General features: G+C 48.6%; 1 protein-coding gene across 1 annotated transcript in view; it reads left to right on the forward strand.

Annotated features, from left to right (window-relative positions):
• The first annotated feature begins 165 nt into the window (after nucleotides 1-165).
• plekhg2 (pleckstrin homology domain containing, family G (with RhoGef domain) member 2) overlaps nucleotides 166-24,176 on the forward strand; it is a 45,119-nt gene continuing 21,108 nt past the window's right edge. The window contains 4 exon segments of the mRNA XM_086178130.1: nucleotides 166-450; nucleotides 9,152-9,233; nucleotides 12,976-13,463; nucleotides 21,779-21,879. Coding sequence (XP_086034256.1) covers nucleotides 9,185-9,233; nucleotides 12,976-13,463; nucleotides 21,779-21,879 — 638 coding nt within the window. The 5' untranslated portion in view covers nucleotides 166-450; nucleotides 9,152-9,184.

The following is a 24,176-nucleotide window of genomic DNA, read 5'->3' on the forward strand; positions in this document are numbered from 1 at the left end:
GTTCCTGAAATGGTTCCTCTGACTGCCTGTCTCTCTTTCTGATCCCTTGTCTGCCTGTCTCTCTCTCAGCCTTCCCCAAAGCTCCCCTCCCCCTCATCCTCTCCTCCCTCCTCCAGCTCCAGCAGAGCCGGCGGAGTCCAGCCCTCCTCCTCCCGGACTTCATCTCAGAGCCGTCGGATCACCTCCTCTCCCTCTGCCGATACCGGACCTCCTTCAACGCACCTCCTTCACTGCACCTCCTCCAGGGGACCTCCTCTCCGTCCCTGCCTCAGTTTCTCCGCCGCGGTCCACGGATGGGTTCCCGTGCGTTCTGTGCGCGGTGACGGACAGCCGTGCTTGGTTGGATGTGCCAGACGCGCCCGCGCGCCCCCATGACGGAAAGAGAAGACGTGTGAAGAGAACTGGAGGAACGGAGAACCGGACCAGGGACACATGAGCCCGCCGATCGAGGTAAGCCCACCGAGCCCCGGGGGGAAACGAACCGGAGCAAAGTGAAGTGTTCTAAAAGTGTAATAACAGTTTATTGGACGGCCGGGAGAACCCGGAGAAAAGATGCGGCGTAGGTTCTCTTCCGGTTCTCCGGTCTGCTTAGAACAGGGTCGGTGATCGGAGAACCGTCGAACGGGGGGTTACCGACACGGACCCCAGGAGAGGGGGGAGGAGGGCAGAAGAAGAAAGAAAGAAGGAGAAAAAATTCGGTATTTTCACAATAAAAGCCCAAAAGTTGGTATCGTGTCATTTCTTCTGATTGGTTCTCACAATCAGAGCCTTGTGAGATCTGAAGGGGAGACTTCAGCAGAAGAGGGGACCTTCCCCGATGAAGAAGAGGGAGTGCTGAGGTTCTTCAGGAACTTTAGAGTTAAAGTCCCTTGAACATCAGACGGATAACACTTCCACGCCCCGGAACTTCAGCCATCTGAACCCGAGGACCCAGTGACCTCAGAACCTGGTCCTCCGGGGGAGGGGGGGGGGCGGCTCGTTGCGGCTCCCCGTGCCAAGCTGCAGGGTCTGCTGCCGCCTGCGGGGGGCGACAGCAGGGCAGCAGGGCAGTAGGATGAAGGCGCTTCTCTCAGAGTTCACAGGGGTCACCTGAAAGTTCCAGGAAGCTTCAACCCGGGTCAGAAAACATCTTCGTTCAAACAGGGTCTCAGTGAACAGCAGCCGTTTGGAACCTGGTATCGAAGATGTAAGCTTTGTTGTCGCCATGGCGACGACCTAGTCAGCGGGTCAGGGACTGTCACGTTTTAGCCGCTGTGTGCGTGAGTGTGTACATGTGTGCGTCCATGTGTGTTTGACAGCCTGGCTATGCATTGATGTTGCTGAGAACATCAAAGACAAACGCACCTTTTACTGGAAAGTGGTCTCTTATCGATCACTTATTTGTGGTGTGTGTGTGTGTGTGTGTGTGTGCGTGTGCGTGTGCGTGTGCGTGTGTGTGTGTGTGTGTGTCGCTAGAATAGATTTCTTTTGGTTTCAACTATTGCTCAACTTTTCTTTCCCTCAAATTGCGCTGACAAACTTGGACTGGAAGGGGAAAGGAGGAGGTCAGGTACTTTGCACTTGTGGGACGCCAAATGCGGCTCGAGACGACACAACACAACAAGACTCGGGACAACAAGACGAGATTTGAGAAGACATGATAAGAGTTGACAAAATACGACAAGACAGTCAATATGTGTCACAACAAGACTAGAGACCACTCAAAACGAGAACGAGACCTGATTAGAGATGACTCAGGGTAACCCGAGCCCACTGGACAGGACAAAGTGTGGCCTGGTGTGACTCCACCTTCCAGTATCTTGAAGACTCATCCTGAGAGTCTGAAGAACTTCTGATTCATGTGGTAAGAGAAGATCTCCTCAGGTGTTCTCCAGGTGAAGGAAGGTCTTCAAAGGCCTCCAGATGAAGCCACATTCCCCTGAAAACCAACAAGAAACTGAGAATTCTGTAGGAAAGAAACAATTTGAAGAATTAGCTCTGAATAGTTCAGACGTTCCCCAAACATCTGGTTCTAATATTCAGGCAGCTCCAGTAGGTCAGAAGGTCCAACAGCGCTCGGTGATGGAGTTCTGATGGCTCTCAAACATAAACATCAGATGGATGAATCCACTCCCATGTGTCAGTAAATAAGAAAATGGTGGCATCTCACTACCTGAGGTCAGATCTTCAGGATCACCTTGTCCTTGTTTCTTCTGATTCACTGTTGAATTCAACATCGGGGGAGCCTCTGAGCTTCAACACTGGTACATAGAAGAGAAGAAACCTGGACAAAAATAGAAGTTTACAGATCCTTCTCGATTCCCAGTAGCTTATAGCTGTAGCCCGCTTGCTAACATGTAGTCTGCTTGCTAGCATGTTAGCCCGTCCTCTGTTTTAGCCAAAGTAGAGCCTCCAGTCTTCTTTTCAGGCTTCATTTAGCTTCTGGTTTCTTCCCTTGGCTGAAGTCAAAACCAGATGTGAATCTTGAAGGAAGCAGCGGTACTGGAGTGAGGATGAAGATGTGCGATGACGATGAAGGAGAGTGTTTGATCACCGTCCCTCTGGAATGTTCTCTGACGATTGATGGAATATTTAGGAAAGTGTTTTCAGACTGTTGTGGCTGGATTTCTGCTCGCCTTCCTGCTCTTCCTCCTCCTTCTCCTTGTGTTCATTATGTGATTGGCTCAATTCTGCTGGTTGATTTGCTCCTAATGACACTGGAACCTCCAGGACTCACTCCGGCTGCCATCTTGGTAAAATGCACCCGTTGTAAGAACCACTTGATTTTCAAGGTTGCCGGTTCATTTCCTCCTCATTCTTCTACTGATCTCAGAGCCTGGTGACGAACCCAGGACGTTCTAGATTTATGGAGCCACTCCATTACAAACAGTGGTCGAAAAAGTATGTTGCCATTGTGACATGCACTAATTCAATCTGTAAGTGACAATGACTGTTTTCTTTTTGCGGGTAAATTTTACCCACTGGTGGTTTTAGGTATAAATGGCTCTTTTCAAAACCTAACTGCTTCTGACATTACATAAAGTAAGCCTGACCCTCTGGCCTCCTGACCACCTGACCACCTCACTGCCTGACTGCCAGATCTTCTGATTAGCTACAGGAGGTCTTCACATTAAAGCGAACTCTCTGCCGTGTAAATGTTCCCACATTCAATAAATCCATTGCATCCACATCTTCATGGGAATTCGTCATCCATAACTGATGATGTCATCACGAGGTGTCAAATGATGTCATCTCTAGATGTTGGATGATGTCACCACAAGTTTGGATTGGATGTATTTTGCAGCATCAAGCTGCTAGCCTCTTTCACACCAGTATGTGTGTGTGTGTGTGTGTGTGTGTGTTGTCACTCATGTGCCCTCCTTGAACTGACATTTCTCGTCAGTCTTCTAAGCTCGGAAACACCACAGGTCCATATAGAGTACTACCCCTCCACAGTTCTACAGTACAACCCCTCCTCATACTTGTAGTCCACTGCACTGAGCAGCCTGTGAGCTGCTGAGCCTGGAGAAGTGGTGCTGCTGAAGGTCTGCTGGTTGCTGAGTTCCCGTCTGGTCCTCAGTCCTGTTTTGAGATCATGGAACTCTGCCAGTGGGAAGGCTTGGGTTCCTACCGGCAGGTGAGGCCGTAAAGGTTCCCTGGTGTATTTAGCATTCCCGGAACTTGGAGTGTGATGGCTCGGCCTCTCGGCCTCTCAGCCCCTCAGTAGGTCACTGTGGGAGATGACGACTCGTCGCGTTTGCATCCACCCGCAGAGGAACCCACATCTGGTTGTGCTCAGCGGGAGGGTGTGAACCCAGATCTGCGGAAGGAGCCGGGCCTCGGCCACCTCTGATCCTAGGGCTCTGTCTCAACCCTCCGAGTGCGGTGCCAAGGACGTGATTTTCACTCCTCCATTAGCGTCGCTGTGGCGATGGGGGTTGTCAGAGCCGGTCGGTGTCACTCGAGGCCAAGGGTGAACGTTTGAGAGAAGTTTTGAGAAGACGGGCCAGCAGAGCAGAGATTGTTTCCAGATCCTCTCTGTTTATTGTTTAGCTAACGGGCCTGTTAGCTTTAGCTCCCAGTTGTTTCCTTTTACTCAGGTTTCACTTTTCACTTTTATTTAGGAAAACATTTTGCCTCATGGTTCTTTTTCCTGTTTTTCACGTTCGCTGTGGACTCAAACCCGAGGGGTCGTCTGATCTGCTGACTCACGTCTGAGATGGTTCATGTTCCTCTGAAGATTCTTTGAATCCTCTGCTGCCTTCCTTCGGCCTAGATTTCACATTTAAGTTGGGAGACCTGTGAAACTCCCGTTGGTTCCAGTTGAGTAATGCTTAGCTTTTACCTCCTAGAGTTTTCCGTCAGGTATATTTGAGTTTTCAGCTGATATTTTATTTTACGTCTCTGGTTTTGTTTTGTTTTTCCCATTGTCTTCCTCTGCCGAAAAAAAAAACTGCTCATGCTTACCTCTAGCATCTAGTTCTGTGTCCTTTTCTTTCTGGAAATCCTTTGCTGGCTTTACCTTAGCGCATTTAGCACCCAGCTGTTGCTGTATGAAGCTTTTAGCAACACGATTCTATTAATTAATTTATTTTCTATTTATGATTGAAATTCAAATCGTTTAAATAGTTTTCTGATTTTTATGGACTTCCAGCCTTCTGTGCATAAAGTCACTGAGCCGCTATAACATAACAATCAAGAGATACAAGTCTCGTCTTCAGTGGAGCTTTTAGGTTAATAATGATGTTGATGAGCTAACGTTTCCTTCAGCATTACCTTCTACTGCTCCACTCATCTGCAACAGTAGAACCTTCACTTCATTCACTTCAAGTTGTGAGGCGTGTTTCAGCTCCAGTCTTTTAGCCAATAAATTCGGCCTTAGCCAACTCTTCCAGGTAACATTTAGCATGCCGTTGGCCATTTTATCCCAAAGCTAAGCTTATAGTCCAGTTGTTTTGACCGGCTGCATGTGCTGACAACACTGCAGTAAAATGCTGCCATGACTACACACACACACACACACACACACACACACACACACACCCACACACACACAGTGTCATACGTCATGGTGGTGCCTGTGCCTAACCTCAAACTACAGTAAATTGGCCAACTAATTATCGTGTAGGATAAACAGTGTTCGCCGTGGAAACAAGCCATCCACATCAGTAATGAGCTGAAACTAATTCTTGATTGGTCGGAAGCTGAAACCTAAAGTTCCACTGAACCATCAGTAGTTGGAGGTGTTTGGAGGTGAAGTCCTGGTTGTGGTGGGATCTGCAGGGTCTAGTAGCGGTCCACACCCACCAGGGCTCAACTGGAACCATCTTGGTCTTCAAGGCCGTCAGCCTCCCGTTGTCTCCTCAGGTACACTGCTCTTCGTCTTTAGTCTCAGCGATGAAGACAGCTCCAAATCCATCTCCTGGAATGAGAACCTGGTGAGAAACACCCCCCCCCCCCATGGCCTCCAACTGCACTTCTCTGGTACATCAGGCAGCCAATCACCTTACGGATCTTCATACCAGCATCTTGCTGTGGTCCTCCTGCTCCAAGCTGGATTTGAGCTGAGCCTGGAAGTAGGAAGCCAGGCATCTCAGAGTCTGAAGCAGATAAGGAGAAAAAATGTGATCCACCGGCTAGACTTCCCTCCTCATGGACCATGGGCAGGTATGAGATGTTCATCAGTTCCTCTCAATGGACAACCTCCATTCGTTCACTTTGTACAAAACAAGGAGTTTCAAAGGACGTTTTCATGAAACCAACGTTAGAACTTTGGAGAGCCCTGGACCAGACAGTGACCTGCAGGTCTGTCCCAACAAGTTCCTCTGACAGACTCCACATGGAACAATCTGGTAGAACATAGGAGGTTTTACCAATGAGAGCCTAATTTCTCCAGAGGAACCTGAGAGTCAGGCAACAAACCCAGGAGCTGAGGGGACTGATAACAAACACACAAACACACACGCACATACACACACACACACACACACACACACACACACACACACACACACACACACACACACACGCACACACACACACACACACACCCTGGACCACCCATAGCACAATGAATTAGCAGGTCAACAGTGTGTGCGTATGCAGCCCTACATTGTGCCCATGTGAATGTCAGTCCACGGCCATGGACCAGATATAAAATAGCATTTCATCTGGTAAAGGGCACCCCCCCCACACACAAAACCCCTTGCCCCCTCCCACACACACTCAATGTGAGATGGATGGTACGTCCGAGAACCCAGCAACAGCTGCATTCCTTCTAGCTATCAGCCGTGGGACTGTCCTCTCTCTCTCTCTCTTTCTGTGTGTGTGTGTGGGTGTGTGCGTGTGTGTGTGTGTGTGTGTGTGTGTGTGTGTGTGAGAGAGAGAGAGAGAGAGAGAGAGAGAAAGGAACCCCAAACAGAAGACCCTCCCCCAAAATGATCTCATATAAACAAGAAACTCAGTGGAAAGGGGAAAAAAAATGTAAACACACACACACACACACACACACACAACTCATTGTGGTTCCCAGGCAGGAGTTAAACTAATAATCTGCTTATTTGCTGAAGGTTGTTCTTTGCAGATTCTTGATTGCTGTCATCAATCTCTAGCTCCTGCTCCCCCCCCTCCATTTTATTTTATTCATTTTTATTCTGAAAGTCCTCTGAAACTCCTGCTTTCAGCCAATGGCAGGTTCTCTTCATGTTTGTTAAAGACTAATTGTTGGTGGGTGTGAATGAGAGGGTGAATGGTTGGATGATGGACAGCTGCCCCCCCCCCCCCCCCCCCCAGAGGTCCCTGCAGCTCTGTTTTTGGATCATCTCGAAGGCCTGAAGACGAGCAGCTGAAAGTAGGACACCCTGGCTCATATCCCTCCCTAACCACAGTAATCCTCCAACCTGCCATTAAGCTCTGGAAAGTTCTGCTCCTTCAAGCCCCGCCTTGGAGCAGCACCGAGGTCCTCAGACTGCAGCATCTCGGAGGTGGTGGAGAACAGCAGGCGGTCCCAGCTGAAGATCTGATCCCACAGTTTGACCTTTGGTTGCTGACACGTTCTTCCTCTGCTCAAAACTGCTGGTTAGACAGACAGCTCCAGAACCTTCACCTCCGCAGTAGCAGAGTCACTAAGGTGGTTGGTTGCCGTGTGATGAGGGATGTGTGTGTGTGTGTGTACTTGTGTGTGAGAAGCGGATGCACCTGGATAATTCTTTGATCTGGGGTTTGGATGATTGACAGGACGATCTGTTATCTCACTTAAAGCTAAACAAAGTATGTGTGTTTGTGTTTGTGTTTGTGTTTGTATTTGTGTTTGTGTTTGTGTTTGTGTTTGAGTTTGTTTTATGCATGTTTCCATGACAGAGTTGTCCCATAGAAGTTCCCATAGAACCCCCAGGAAATTATTCAAACTCTGTTTGTTCTTTAAACTTTTATTCAGGGTTGTCCGTTCTCGGTTCTTACTCCAGGTTCCCTCTAGAACCAGATTCCAACTCTGAGATTTGGTTGACTCGGGATTACTCGTTGCTGAATGGCTGCTACGTCCTCCAGCAGGTTCCCGTGGCTCTGTGCCTTTTAGCAGTGTGATGCCAGAAGTGTTGCAACACTGCTGCAATGCTGTAAGTCTGATGCGAGCAGAAGTTAGTGGAGTTTGGCCCACTTGTGTGATCTAGAAGACAGCAAAGGGCGGGGCAGGAAATCAAAGCGGTGTGAAGCCCAACAAGGACAAGAAGTTACTAACTGAGGAAAGGAAATTCAGAGAAAAACAGCTAAATGTGATTGGCGGTGATTTCCGATCCTCAGATGTACTGTTGGAGAATTCCAGGTACTTGGGGTCAACAGTTCAGAGCAATGGAGAGTGTGGAAAAGAGGTAAAGAGAATGTTTCAAGCAGGTTGAAATGTGTCAGAAAAGTGTCAGGGGTACTATGCGATAGAAGACTATCAGCCAGAATGAAAGGAAAGGTGTACAAGACAGTCGTGAGACCAGCGATGTTGTATGGACTAGAAACAGTTACAATGAAGAAAAGACAGGAGGTACAGCTAGAGGTTGTAGAGATCAAGATGCTAAGGTTCTCTTTGGGAGTGACACAGGATGGATAGGATCAGGAATGAGTCTATCAGAGGGACAGCACATGTTAGACGTTTTGAAGAGAAGGTCAGAGAGGCCAGACTGAGATGGTTTGGTCATGTACAGAGGAGGGATATTGAATATATTGGTAGACGGATGCTGAAATTCAAGCTGCCAGGCGGGAGGTCACGAGGAAGACCAAAGAGAAGATTAATGGACGTAGTGAGAGAGGATATGAAGTTAATTGGTGTGAGAGAGGAGGATACAGAGAATAGGGTTAGATGGAGAAGGTTGATTCGCTGTAGTGACCCCTGAAGGGAAAAGCCGAAAAGAAGAAGAAGATGTGCCACTTTAGATGGTTCTGCACAAGAACTGGTCAGGTTTTACTCATGGGCAGTCCTGGTCTCCAAAGCTGGAGAGGGTTTGTGACCTGGAGCTGCTTCATGCAGTCCACGAGGCTCCAGACGCTGCCAGGGGCCAATGACAGAGCAGGAAGTCAACCAGGAAACATGATATCAGGGCTTTCAAAATAAAGCAGGAAGTTAAAGCTAGACGTAGGAGCTGCCCTGAAGTGTAGACTGACTCCAAACAGCCAGGGAATCAAACCAGCAACCTACACGGTGTCTCTGCAGCATGTCATGTGTTATAGACCCTTGCTGCCTCACTCCCATACCTCCCTGACCCACATTGCTCAGACAGTTGCACACACACTCATTCACGTACAAAGGACTAATTGGGTCAACCTGTGTTACTGTATCAATGACTTTGTAGGAGGCTGTTAATCAACAGTGGATGGGCTTGCATGCTTGCTCACACACTTGCACATACGCACGCACGCACAGATTTAAGAGGAGACCACATTCTTGTCTGCCGTCCAAACATCACACATGTCCTCACTCCTTTTCTTCAGGAGGAGACAGAATCTCTTAATATGGAGACGCAGGCTCGCTCTTGTCGCTGCCGCCGTCCACTGCCGCTGCCATTGTCCGCAGGTCCACTCCTCACTGCTTTTCATGGCGTCGTCAGGAAAGAAAAGCTGCTTTGTGGCGTGGCGGTGAGTGTTGGCGTGCAGACGTGGGAGCTGATTCTCCATTGCTGTTTGTCTGCAGATTTTCTTCTTCTTCCTGTGACATCATCGCAACATGCCTGAGGGGTCACGGTGTGGGAGCCACAGATCGCCTAGCAACCCAGGTGAGTGACACACAGCCAGAACATTCCCCCGGTTCTTCTACCCCAGGGCCTTTGGGCAGCTCGCGGTGACACTTTGGACCTGGTTGATCAGCTGATCAAATACCCAAGGGATGGAGCGAGGGGTGGGTGTGGAGTACGGAACAAACCACAAGGGTGAAGGACACAGGTGTGGAAGATCGGGACCCCCTGCAGGAGGTTCCTCTTCTGCTCAGCCTCTCCTTGTACTCTTCCAGGGTGTGTCTAGACTTATGTGGACCAGAGGGTCTGCAGGACTTCTTCAGATCAATGATCACTGTTCAATACTTCCTGAAGCTCACGCTGGAACAATTAGTGGCTGAGATTTATATACTTGGAATAGTCTTAGATGTATGGAGATCAGAAAGTCTTCAGCTGCTTCATACCAACTGAAGGCACAAACATACCAACTGAAGGCACAAACTGGTAGGTTTGTGCCTTCAGCTTGACTTTTGCCTGAGCAGTGACTGTCAGCACCACACACACACACACACACACACACACACACACACACACACACACACACTGACATTATAACACCCACACAAACATTTCTGAGGAAACAAAAGCATTCATATAATCAAGAGATTTGAATGCTGCATTCGTGCATGAACTGGCATAAGCACATGCAGAACGGCACACTTACACGAAAACACTCAGCCATGCACACACACACAGGAAGTTGTATGGTTTGTGGTGATAAAGTGTAGTGTTGAACAATGTGACGGGCACTCTCACACGCACACGCACGCACGCACACACACACACACACACACACACGCACACACACACACACACACACACACATACACACACACACACACACACACACACACACACAAAGATCTTGTTGATTATAACATAGAAAAGAAGGGAGCAGAAAATAGAAAGAATTCCCAGATAGCCATGTTGGGGGTGCGCCATGCATGGATGATGGAAGTCTGTGTGTCTGAGATACAGTTGGAGCTAAGTCTTGGTGGTTCTCTGGACAACCTCCAGGTGGAGCGAGGAGCAGACAGTCAACAGGAGGGACCAGGATGTAAACTTATGAGAAAGTTTAAGGGAGTAACCTTCTTTCTCCTGGAATGAATGTAAACACTTGGAGGTGTGTGTGTGTGAATGTGTGTGTGTGTGTTTGTGTGCGTGTGTGTGTGTGTGTGTGTGTGTGTGTGTGTGTGTGTGTGTGTGAGTGTTGAAGAGGGGGGTCCAGAGGTCTTGGGTCGTGTGCGTGGACAGTGACACCAGAGTAAACAATAATGTGAGAAGGCTCTTCCTGTTCCTATGACGTTCTTTATCTCATATCTGTAACCCTTCACTTTCACTTTCACACACACACACACACACGCACGCACACACACACACACACACACACACACACACACACAAACACACACACACACACAAACACACACACACCTCACAATGACCTTGTGCCAGTGCTTCGAGAACAAAGCTACGCTCCCTGGTCCTCTGCCTTTGTTCCACCACCAGTTCCTCTCTGGGTTCTCCTGTGGCTCCAGAGAACCTTCTGGGACCCCAGGACGAGGGGGGACCCCAGGAGGAGGGGGGACCCCAGAAGGAGGGAGGACCTCCTGCCCCGGGGTGTGTTTGGCTCAGCAGGGTGAGCACCCATCAGCCACTGCTCTAAACTAGGCTAATCTAGGCCAAAGTAAGGTTACTCAGATACACACACCAGATGGATCTTGTGTCTCCTGGAAAACAAGCGTTTTCACTGAGCATGCACGTCTACATTTGCGTGCATGTGTGTGTTTGCAGGACATCGTTGAGTCTGGAATTTGGTGCGTGCACCACTACATGTTGTGTTAAAGGTCCACGCTGGCGTCGGATGTTTCTGGAGGGAGGAAATAACAGGGCGGCATTCTGGTCTGAGAAGGGGCGGAGCCATGGGGGGGGCGAGAGGGGGAGGGCTTGGGCGGGAGGCAGGAATGTCTGCACATTCCTGCCTGAGTCTCGGGAGCCGGCAACATGATGACATCCCATAATGCTGCTGGAGTCTCAGTCTCCCATCCTCAGATGGACAAACGGACGTCAGATTGAAGCAACTGTACATTCTTGCCCTGGTTACAGTGGGACATGACGCCAAGCAGACCAGTGGCACATCCCAAGTTTTGCTTTCAACTGTCATTAAACACACCATCAAAAAAAATGCAGAGCTGCTGGTTTTCCCACCCCCTCGCGGTCTTTGAAGGGGCCGCATGGAACCTTCTCACATCCGAGGAGAGTCCCAGGGTCTGGAGGTCCAAGTTGAACCCTGGGTTCTGGCCAAAGACTTACAAAAAATCAAGTCACTGGTCAGAATCCCCGCCCAATGATGGTGCTGCAGCCCCAGGATCATGACCCCCCCCCCCATTGGCTGGCGGTGACATTGCCCCACCAGTGTCCATCAGCATCTGTTTGTTGTAGCAGATAAAGTTAAGAAAACACAGAGATTGGACCTAGCCGTTCTGAAATGTTGGTCCTTCTCCAAACCAAACTGCTTCCCTTTAACAACCCTGTAAAAAGCACGTGCATGCGCACAGGCGTGTGCATGCCCCCCTCCCCACCACCACCTGCTTCATGCCTTAGAAACAGAAAAATCCCGGATTTCCAGGTATCCATTAGAACGGTGGAGCACTCGCTCAAGACGGTCTGGAGAGTTCCAAGAGGTCTGAGTCTGTGCTTGTGTGTTTTGTGTGTGGGTGTTTGTGTTGGGGTGGACTGAACCTTTAAAACAGAGGAACATTGACACATGTTTCAAGCACAAGAGCAAGGTGGAACTTGGTTTGAAGAGGGGAGGCTGTTGAAACATCTTGTCGTTCACATACACACACACACACACACACACACACACAAACACACACTTCCTGTTGACACACAGGAAACTGTCAGACTGCAATTCGACAAGAAGGACATCATTGAACCTTCAGAGCCGTGGGGTCTGTCTGTGCGGGTTCTCTGGACTTGGCAGGCAATAGTCCACACACACACACACACACACACACACACACACACACACACACACACACACACACACACATACACATTCGCGGAGTGTCTGTCAGCAGCTGGTTTGCAGATTGAGCAGTTTGGAGGTGCAGGTGTTTGGACGTCTTTGACTGCAGGAAACATGACCGCCATGATTCACACTTGTTAACAAGTTTGTGTGTGCATGTGTGTGTGTGATATAGTGGCTGACCAGCTGACTTTGGTTTGCATCCTGGCAGCTGAATTGCTCTGCCTCTCAGCTCTAGATGCTCCACAGCCAGTTGGACGATTTCCTCCAGAGATGGTGTGATGAGTGGGGGCGTGAGGGGTTGAGAAGTAGTGAGAAGGTGGGGATCTCAGTTTGTCTCCGTTGGTTTAGGATTTTTTCAGATCATCTGAATTCATTTGGGAGGAAAGGGGTTGGTGGTGATCTTTAGGAACATTCTGAAGGTTTTCCTGAAGGTCCTCCAGTAGGCGATGTTCTGACTACATAGATTCAGAATCAATGTCATGCTGAGCTTGAAAAGACCTCCCCCTGTTTCCTCCAAGTCTTTGTCAAAGGACCAGAACAAACCCTGACTACTTGCAGGTCCTCTGGCCTTTCCTTCAGATGTCAGAGTGGTTTTTCATTGTCCCTTGGATCCTGGTGGACACTGTGTGCAGACAGTTGGAGGAACCTTCCCCTCCAGCGCCCGTCCAGTTGTTTGTTGCGTGCTGATGTTCTTCTTCTGCTCCTCCCCAGCGACCAAGCGTCCGTCCTCGGTCTCGTCCCTGAGTGGGATTGTGGGCAGGATGATGTCGTCCAGCGATCGTGGCGCCTCCTCCTCCTCCTGCACCTCCGTCAACACGGTGTGCTCGGACGGCGAGCGCCCGTCCTCGCTGTCACTGTCCTCGTCCGCCTCCTCCGTGTCCCTGCAGGACGCCTCCCACTCCTCTTCCTCATCCTCCTCCTCATCCTCCCTGCCGTACGGTGCCATCCCCAACTACAATGCCTCCTCCTTGTCGTCCTCCATCGCGGCCAAGAGGAATGGCTCAGACATCAGCCTGGATCTCACACCACTCGTCACGCCGCACAGCACTGGAGGAGGAGGGGTCGCCCGGGCGACGGGTGGACATGTGCTCGGGGCAGCGGCAGCAGCGCCCAGGCAGCTGTCACGGCTGGAGCGGGTGGTGATGGAGATTGTGGAGACGGAGCAGGCATACGTTCGAGACCTGAAGAGCATCGTGGAGGTGAGAGTCCGTTTGAATGTTACCGTGTCATATAGAAAGACAGGAAGTGGAAGACAGAAAAAAGACAGTAGAAAAATGTTGGCAGACATGAAGTCTGATGGTAGCTCCTTCAACACCTGCAGAACATGACGTATCACACTAATGGGGCTTTTGCTTTAGCCATTGCCAGGAAGTGACCCCAGAGGCAGAAACACAAGGCCATAATTATGATTATCTTTCTTCCTCTCCTTTCGGCTTTCCCCTTCAGGGGTCACCACAGCGAATCAACCTTCTCCATCTAACCCTATTCTCTGTATCCTCCTCTCTCACACCAACTACCTTCATATCCTCTCTCACTATGTCCATACATCTTCTCTTTGGTCTTCTTCAAGACATCCTGCCTGGCAGCTCCAATTCCAGCATCCGTCTACCAATATATTTACAATCCCTCCTCTGTACATGAACAAACCATCTCAGTCTGGCTTCTCTGACCTTCTCTCCAAAACATCTAACATATGCTGTTCCTCAAATAGACTCATTCCTGATCCTATCTATCCTGGTCACTCCCAAAGAGAACCTTAGTATCTTCATCTCTGCGACCTCTAGCTGTACCTCCTGTCTTTTCGTCATTCTAACGGTTTCTTGGCCATACAGAATCGCTCTTGTGTACACCTTTCCTTTCATTCTGGCTGATAGTCTTCTTTCGCATAGTACCCCTGGCACTTGTCTCCAGCCATCCCAACCTGCTTGAACCTGTCTCTTCAGCTCTTTTCCATACTCTCCGTTGCTCTGGACTGTTGACCCTAAGTACCTGAAATCCTCCCACTTCTTGATCTCCACTCCCTGTAGCCTCACCGTTCCACCCGAGTTCCCCTCATTCACACACATATACTCTGTCTTGCGGCGACTACCCTTCAGTCCTCTCCTTTCCAGCGCATATTTCCACCTCTTTAGATTTTCCTCAACCTGTTCCCTCCTCTCACCACAGATCACAATGTCATCTGCAAACATCATGGTCCATGGCCATTCCTGTCTTACCTCATCCGTCAACCCGTCAACCACTGCAAATAAGAAGGGGCTCAGGGCTGATCCCTGATGGAGTCCCACCTCTACCTTGAACTTCTCTGTTACCCCTACAGCACACCACACTACTGTTGCACAGCAAGCATACATGTCCTGCACCAGTCTAACATACTTCTCTGCCATTCCAGATTTCCTCATACAATACCAGAGTTCCTCTCTTGGCACCCTGTCATATACTTTTTCTAGGTCTACAAGAACTCAATGCAGCTCCCTCTGGCCTTCTCTGTACTTCTCTATTGGCATTATTAAAGCAAATACTGCATCTGTGGTACACTTTCTAGGCATGAAGCCACACAAATGCTGACTTCTGCTCTCAATCTAGTTTCCACTACTCTTTCCCATAATTTCATTGTATGGCTTATCAACTTTATCCCTCTATAGTTGCTGCAATTCTGCACATCCCTCTTATTCTTAAAAATGGGCACCATCACACTCCATCTCCATTCTTCAGGCATCTTCTCGCTCTCTAACATCTTCTTGAATAATCTAGTCAGAGACTCTATCGCTGCCTCTCCAAGACCATTCCACACCTCCATCAGGACCAACCGAGCATGCAAATCATCGTACGTTCTTTGTTTTGCCTTTGCCACTTCTAACTTTACCTTACGTTGTATATCCCTGTACTCCTTTCTGTTCTCCTCAGTCTTCGCAGTGTCCAACTTCCTCTCTGCTAAGCGCTTTCTCTGTATATACTGCCGTACTTCCTCATTCCACCTTCAAGTATCCTCATCTACTTTCCTTCCTGATGACACACCCAGTACTCTCCTACCTGTCTCCCTGATAGCACTAGCTGTTGTTGTCCAATGGTCTGGAAGCTCTCCCTGACCACCCAGAGCCTGTCTCAACTCCTTGAAAACCATACAACACTCCTCCCTTTTCAGTTTCCACCACTTTGTCCTCTGATCTGCCTTTGTTCTCTTGATATTCTGCCATAATTATAATTATAATTATTATATTAAATAATTACAATAAATAATAATAATAAATAATAATAATAATAATGATAATAATTATAAGTATAATTATAATTATAATTATACTTATAATTATTACACTCAAACACACAGGGCTTTCATTGTGTCACCTTCTCCAGAAGGAGGTGATGGAAGTAACGACCAATCATCAGACTGATTGCTGGCCAAAGGTGGGATCTGTGTTCTGATTGGCTGCTGATGGATGGTTGTGTCCACAGCACTGGTCAGGAAGGGGTTACAGTGCTCTGAGTTCAGGTTCGGCCTATGATCTGATCCTCAGATGTTCCTGCTTCTGTGAACCCGCAGCTGAGCAGGTCCGTAGGGGCAGGCGGCTCATTCACTGACCCCTCCCCATATGGGACATTTCCATAGCAACAACAAGGACAGCATTTCAAAGAATTTAGATCTTTAATTTTTTCCTCCTTCTTCTTCTCTGTTGCGTCTCCCTTGTCTCTCCAGCCACGTTTCAGCCGAGATACCGAGGAGCCCGCTCCGTGTGTGTGTGTCTATGTGTCTGTGTGTCTGTGTGTAATGTAAGCCTTCATTCCTGCTGCTCTCTGTATTTGAGGTTTTCCAGCGAGGTCTGGTTCTGATTGAAGCTCCATGATGTCACACACAGCAGGAATCTGAACCCACTACCATAATAGGCCCCCGCTCACACACGCACACGTGCATGCACCCGCATCTGCACATGCGCATGTGTGTGCGAGTGTGAGACAGAGAAGAATAACAAGAGGCAGAGGAGAAGATCCTCCGCAGCTGTGGAGACACCGGAGGAGAAGGTGCTTGAGAGGAGGAGTTGCTACCAGGGCCTCCGGGAGGAGCGTCCACAGGGGCCCCTGGCAGGAGCATCTCCATGGCCCTCCAGGAAGAGCAGCTGTTCTCTGGGCCTCTAGGAGGAGCCAGGAGAAGAACATGAGCCACCTTAGTGCGACGGGGGTTTCTGGTGCTGAGCTGCTGCCAAGTGGGACAACGGAGCGGGGGGCGAGGAGGAGGAGGAGATTAATGGGAGGATGGAGGGGAGAGCTGGGGGAACACGAAGGGGAACCACAGGCAGATGGAAAAACTGGAGGAGAAAGGGAAGGAGAGGAGGACACCAGGAGGGAGGAGTGCTAACATGTGTCAGAACACTTGGTCTCCTTCTTGGTGGAGACACGATGGTTAGTTGAACTTCTCCTCTGTAGAGATGACTGGATGAGGTCTTCCACATGAAGAAGCACCAGCATGAAGAGGAGCCCCTGAGGGATTCACTGTTGAACAGTTCATAAATGGTTGTTCTTCACAAACACAGTTTCTTCGATCCAATCAAACCAGAGGAGAACCCTCAGCGTCCCCACATGAGGAACATCTCCCTGCAGGATCTTCTCCTTTTCTGGAGGTCCTGGTCCAAAACCTTAGAAAGAAAGAATGACAACCCAGATGTTTGCCCTCAGCAGCTTCTGCCACACTCTACCATTAAACACGCAGATTTATCTCCCAGGTAGAGGAGACGGTTCTAGGTGTCCTCACACTGCTGCCTTTCTTAACCTAGTTCATGCGATTGTGCTGAGGAGCTGGAGAACCCGTCACAGGGTGGGGACCCTGGCTTCCCAGCTCAGCATCAGTGTCTGGAATCCACAAACCTTCTGTGTCTTAAAAGCAGTGATTTGTTGATGGAGTTCTGGACCTGCAAAGGTTCTCCTCAACTCATCGCACACCTTGGACATGTTCTCAGTTTTTGAACATTCATCATTCGTTTAGGACATGTGTCATTCCATCCATGTTCTGCATTCCATTACGACCCCAGACTTCCAGGACCAGAGTCTCCAACTCCTCTTTCTTCTTCTTCTACTTCTTCTGTGACCAAACCCAAAACACAGCAGACGCTTCTTCTTCATCTTCTCCTGTCGGCTTTTCTTTTCATGGGTTGCAACAGGGCTTCAACCTTCTCCATCTAACCCTATTCTCTGTATCCTCCTCCCTCACACCAACTACCTTCATATCCTCTCACTATGTCCATAAATCTTCTCTTTGGTCTTCCTCAAGACGTCCTGCCTGGCAGCACCAATTCCAGAAGCTATCTACCAATATATTTACAATCCCTCCTCTGTACGTGAACAAACCATCTCAGTCTGGCTTCTCTGACCTTCTCTCCAAAACATCTAACATGAGCTGTCCCTCTGATAGACTCATTCCTGATTCTATCCATCCTGGTCACTTCCAAAGAGAACCATAGCATTTTCATCTCTTTGACCTCTACCTCTGCTTCCTGTCTTTTTGTTATTGGAACTTCTTCTAGGGCATACAACTTTGCTTGTCACACCACTGTCTTGTACAGTTTTCCTTTCATTCTGGCTGATAGTCTTCAATCACATAGTACCCCTGCCACTTTTCTTCACCCATTTCAACCTGTTTGAACCCATCTCTTCATCTCTTTGCCACACTCTCCGTTGCTCTGGACTGTTGACTCCAAGTACCTGAAAGACTCCAACGTCTTGATGTCCATTCCCTGTAGCCTCACCGTTCCACCTGGGTTCGTCTCATTCACATACATATACTCTGTCTTGCTGTGACTAACCTTCATTCCTCTCCTTTCCAGCGCATACTTCCATCTCTCTAGTTTTCCTCAACCTGTTCCCTCATCTCACTACAGATCACAATGTCATCTGCATAAATCATGGTCCATGGCCATTCCTGTCTGACCTCATCCGTCAACCTGTCCATAGCTGCTGCAAACAAGAAGGGGCTCAGGGCTGATCCCTGATGGAGTCAGGAGTCAAGAACATACTTCTCTGCGACCCTGCTGACTGCCACTTCCACACCTACACGGGGATATCATCACGACCAACTGCCTTTCCACTCTTTATCCTCTTAAACGCCTTCCTAACTTCACTTTTACTAATTTCTGCTACTTTGTGTTCAAAAGTAGTCACCTCTTCTACCCTTGCCTCGCTTTCATTTTCCACATTCATCAGCTTTTCAAAGTACTCTTCCGTCTTCCCATTACTCTTCTAGCATCTGCCAATACATTTCCCTCTCTATCTTTAATCACTCGGACCTGTTGTACATCCTTTCCATCATTATTTCTCTGTTTTGCCACCCTGTATAGATCATTCTCTCCCTCCTTACTGTCCATCCGAGCATACAGGTCATCGTACGTCCTTTTTTTGCCTTTGCTACCTCTATCTTTACCTTATGTTGTATCTCTCTGTACTCCTGTCTGTTCTCTTCAGTCCTCTCAGGGTCCCACTGCTTCTTTGCTAGTTGCTTTCTCTGTATATACTTCCTCATTCCACCATCAAGTCTCCTTATCTACTTTCCTTCCAGACAATACACCAAGTACACCAATCATACCCTGATCACATTAGCTATAGTTGGCTTCTCAACACCTCCCTGAAAACCATACAACACTCCTCCCTTTTCAGCATCCTCTTTGTCCTCTGCTCTGCCTTTGTCCTCTTGATCTTCCTTGTCAGAGTCATCCTATGAACCACCATCCTATGCTGTCTGGCTTCGTTCTCACCCACAACTACTTTGCAGCCACTGATCTCTTTCAGGTTATCACCTGGACTGGCTGTACGTCCTTTCCATCTCTATCTCTTGGTTTTACCAACCTGTATAAGTCATTCTCTCACTCCCTCTCTCCTGTACAAAGAAGTCCTGAATGTAGGGGATGGGATAGCGTCACTTGCGGTGAAAAGTCGTGGCAAGGACCCCACAACCCATCGGCCTTGGGCACCATGTGGAGCAAGGACGCCCACGTAGGCCCCCAAATACTCCATGATGGCAAATTCCTCTTTAGCTATGGCCAGGTTAAAAGTCTTAAGGTGCTGCGCTCGCGCGAGAACATGCAGTCCCACCATTGGGATCTATTGCTCAACACTGTGTTTCGTAACTGCAATAGAAAATGTGGATATAGTAAGCAACAGAAAATCCGCCAGCAAATATTGCTAAATATCCCTGGATGCTAAAAAGTTAGCGTGCGTCCGTGGCTCAGCTCCGCACCAAATACTCTCCTACCTGTCTCCCCAATAACTCTAGCTGTTGTTGTCCAATCATCTGGAAGCTCTCACTGACTACCCAGGGCCTTTCTCAACTCCTCCCTGAAAATCATACAACACTCCTACCTGTCTATACAAGAGACAGTCTACCTGCGTGCTCCTACATCCGCTCTTATAAGTTACCCTACTGTCCTGTCTTTTCTGGAAAAAAAGTGTTCCATTTCCATCCTTTTCACAAAATCTACCACCATCTGTCCCCCTGCATTCCTATCCTGTATACTAAATCTGCCCATCACTTCTATATCCCCTCTATTGCCTGCACCAACATGCCCATTGAAGTCTGCACCAATTACCACTCTCTCATCTGGAGATATGCAGCATCCCTTCATCTTGCTCATTCCAGAACTTCTCCTTCACCTCAAACTCACATCCCACCTGCGGGGCATAGCCACTAACAACATTGAGCATCACACCTTCAATTTCCAATTTCAGACTCATTAGTCTATCTGACATTCTTTTCACCTCCAGGACATTCCAAACAAACTCCTCTTTCAAGAAAACTCCTACTCCATTTCCCCTATTGTCAATACCATGATAGTACAACTAAAGCCTGCTCCTAGGCTTCTAGCCTTACTACTTTTCCACCTGGTCTCCTAGACACACAATATATCCTCTTTCCTTCTATGCATCATGTCGACCTTTTCCTGTCATAGTCCCAATATTCAAAGTCCCTACTCTCAGTCCCAGACTCTTGCCTTTCCTCTTCTCTCTCTGCTTCTGAACACGCCTTCCCCCTCTTCTTCTTTGACCTATAGTAGCCTAGTTTCCATTGGCTCCCTGTAGGTCATTGTTACCAATAGCAGTCATTGTTAACCTGGGCCTCAACCGATCCAGTTTGATCTGGTTATTTTGATTTATTCGCATGTTTGGTTTTAGCAAAAGTTTTACGCCGGATGACCATCCTGACGCAACCCTCTGCATTTATCCGGGCTTGGGACCGACTGAGGGAGACACTTGCCTGTAACCCCTCCCCCCCAGCTCAGTGAGACAGCCCTGAGGCTGCAGGTTCGAAGTTCTAATTCCATTCAGGCTGTTCAGGAAGAATGATGTAGGATAAGGACTGCAGGTGGCGCTCCAGAACATCTGATCCCTGCCATCCCTCACTCATCCCTCCTCCTCTCAACGACTGCTTCGTCAAGACTTGATGAATGTGGCTGCCGCCCTCCAGGTTGTGTGTGTGTGTGTGCGTGTGTGTGTGTGTGTGTGTGTGTCTCTGTGTGTGTGCTTCTCCTCTTCATCCAACACTTCCTGGTGTTTCCTCTGATCCTCCTTGAAGCCTCAAGCTCCTGGTCCTGGTACAGGAGAAGGAACTCATTTTCACAGTATGTGTGTGTGTGTATGTGCGCACTCCTGGCCTGGTTTCCACCTGTGAATACACTTCTTCTTCTCCCGTTTCTGCACATCGTTCCAGGGCGAGTGTGTGTCCTGTGTTTAGCTGCAGCTCCTGCTTTCCTTTGGCAAAGAAGAGGAGTATGTGTATGAGTTTTTGTGTGTGTCCTGTGATTTTGGGTCCAGGCTTCTGTCTCACGCCCGTCCGTCAGACTCTGTTTTCGCTGAGTTGGTAATGAAAGTGTGCAGTATCCCACACCTCCTGATAAGGAGGACTGGCCAATCAGAGGCTGCGGAAGAAAATCGGCACTCACACAAACACACACACACTGATGATCACTGGTGATCAGTGGATGCTGACCAGCTGGAAGTCAAAGGTCACAGAGGACGTCTCTATCGCTGAGCATCGCTTAGTTCACAGAAGGGTGGAAGATGAAGCCCATGAACCTCTTGGACTTCTCTCTTCTTCCTCCTTCGTTGTCTTTGTCGCTTCCTCTTTCCACTTCCTGTCAGACAGTGAGAAGGGGACTTCTGAAATAAAGAATAATGATTACATAAACAAAAGCAACACAAATAACCAAAGGGAAATGACAAGGAAAATAGCAATTTGTCATGATCACAATTCTAATAACCGAATGATATTGTTATAAATTCAACAAAATGGCAAAATAATGATAGCATTTAAAAAATAAGGTTGTTAATCTTATGATAATTATAGCATAATGATGATAATACTATTGATGTTAATAATAATGTAATAATAATAACAATAAGAAGAAGAATATTTTCAAAATAGAAGTCACTTCTTAAAGGTAATCCGATCAATTTCTGTAATTTGAAATATGTTTACTGGTGATTGATTGATTGATTGATTGATTGATTGATTGATTGATTGATTGGTAATCCGCAGGACTACCTGGGCTGCATCATTGACTGTGCCGCCCTGCCGCTGAGGCCGGAGCAGGTGAGCACACTCTTCTGCAACATTGAGGACATCTACGAGTTCAACAGGTGGGTGTATCCTCACCGTTTGTGCACGTATGTGTGTGTGTGTCAGCTAGTTCAGTGTGCCTGTCCATCCTCGCTCCCCCGGGGCCCGAAGGCTGTGACTGACTGAGTGATGTTCGCGATTCACATGTTTTCTGGGAAACCTGTGTTTACACCTGTAGCCCCGCCCCCTCAACCAGCCAGATCTTTCATGAAGGTGTAAAGTTAGAACCACCTGGAGATTCTTTTCCTCCAACCTGTTGGTTCCCCGCATGGTTCTGTTGTCCAGCCTTTTCACCAGAGAACCTAGAGCAGTGTTTGGTTTGTGGAGAACCTGCAGGATTCAGCGGATCAACCTCCTGCAGGTATGATTGGAGGGGGACCTTGGAGGAAATGTGGGACCTCAGTTGAGAACCAGGGTGCTGGAAATGGCCTTGCTCCATGTCTTTGGATGTCACTGGCCGCAGAACATCCCCATGTCAGCAAAAAGAAAGATGGCCGACGGCGTTAGAATGACATCCCCAGGGAGGAATGTCCCTGCTGGGGTCACAGAAGGTATGCAAATTGCTTCTTCTGGCCAGAGCATGGAGCTTCTTATTGGTCCACACAGACGCGATGTCCCACCCAGAACCTGGCAGCTGAGTGGTGCCCCAATCGAGGGGTTTCATTGGCTGTGACTGAAGGATTAAACAAATGTGGTCCTATTGCCATGCTAACTGTTAGCACAGGTGACTCTGAAAATATCTGAACATAAACGTTTAATAGTTATATTTTGCATGTGGTCGGCGCTGCGTGTCCGAAAGTGGACCTCCTGCCAGAGAAGGAAGGAGACCTTCCGGCAGTCTTCTTTCTGTCATGAGTCGGAAGAGGCTCCTTCGTTAAGGTCTTCTTCAGAAGGGGGAAACCAGAGAAGAAGAGCCACTCCTAATCATTATCAGCTGGTGGATGGAGGAAAGGCCCGCCATAGGGGGTGCTGCATGTTTTTGCGGTGGAAAACATGGCAGAGGTTCGAGGGCTGGAACTCAGAGGAGTGCGGTGCAGCAGGAACATGACGCGATGCGCAGACACCAGGGAACCCTGTCCTGATGTTTTTTGGAGAAGGTGGAGAAGCAGATGTCCCAGCTCCTCTGTAGCTCCCGAACCAGGCCATGGGGTTTTTCTCCCCCTGCGGAATCTGGATCTGGATCCAGATCTGGAAAATATCTGGTAAAGGCTGGCGGAGATAAGTGATGTGCAGTGGAAACAATGCCTGCGGAGGGGGGATGAGCCCAGCGCTGCTGTTGGGGCTGAGGGGGTTGGAGCCCAGCGCCAAGGGTTCGAGTCCCACGGGAACCGCATTCCATGGCATAGATGGTTCTGGGGGCCATCCAGCTGCTGCTCAGATCATGTGACAGATTCCTGGGGGGGTTTTCTATGGTGGAGGAATGTTATCCTGTCACGCTGCCTCACGGCGTTCACAGGCAACAGGAGGGGGGGAGGGGCACTGGCGCCCCTGCAGGAGGAGGCTGCTCCTGCAGGGAAACAGCTGCATCTCCAACTGCTGCTGGCGTCTGTGGCTCTTCCTCACACCAACCCCCAGGAGGGTTGTCCACTTAGAACCCACTGACCCAATGACAGCCCAGACCTTCTGCCTGACCCTGACCTCCTCCTCCATGGCCATGTTCTTCATCCAGATTTGTTGATTTTGAATTTTCGACGTAAAGTGACACACGTCTGCCCTCTACCTGGCCCCACCTAACCACCCACCCGGGACAGTAAGGGGGCAGGAAAATAACACTCAGACTCTGACACATTTCACTGGACCTTTGAGTGTGTCTGTATGTGTGTGTGTTCATGGGAAGGAAGCTGTTAAAATATATTTATACACAGTCACATTCCTCTGTGGTTGTTGCTGGATGACACCACTTTTTCACATCAATGCACTTTGTCCACCCACATCCATCCAACCATCTATCTATCTATCTATCTATCTATCTATCTATCTATCTATCTATCTATCTATCTATCTATCTATCTATCTATCTATCTGTCTGTCTGTCTGTCTGTCTGTCTGTCTGTCTGTCTGTCTGTCTATCCAATTTTTATTTATTAGTTCTCAAAAGCAGAGCACTGTTTGTGTATCTATGTGTATGTGTGAAAAAATGACAAAAATGTACTTACTGATCTCCAACAAACACACACAGAGAAAGAGAGGGAGAGAGAGAGAAAGAAAGAGAGAGAGAGAGAGAGAGAGAGAGAGAGAGATGCTCAACCCAGCTGTGAGTCTTGTTTTCACACTTCACCACTTCACTTTGTGTTTGCTCCAACACAGACACACTTGA

The sequence above is a fragment of the Fistularia commersonii genome, chromosome 3 (assembly GCF_037954325.1).
Source record: "Fistularia commersonii isolate RoL2024-O1a breed Wild chromosome 3, RoL_Fcom_v1.0, whole genome shotgun sequence".
Classification (NCBI taxonomy): domain Eukaryota; kingdom Metazoa; phylum Chordata; class Actinopteri; order Syngnathiformes; family Fistulariidae; genus Fistularia; species Fistularia commersonii.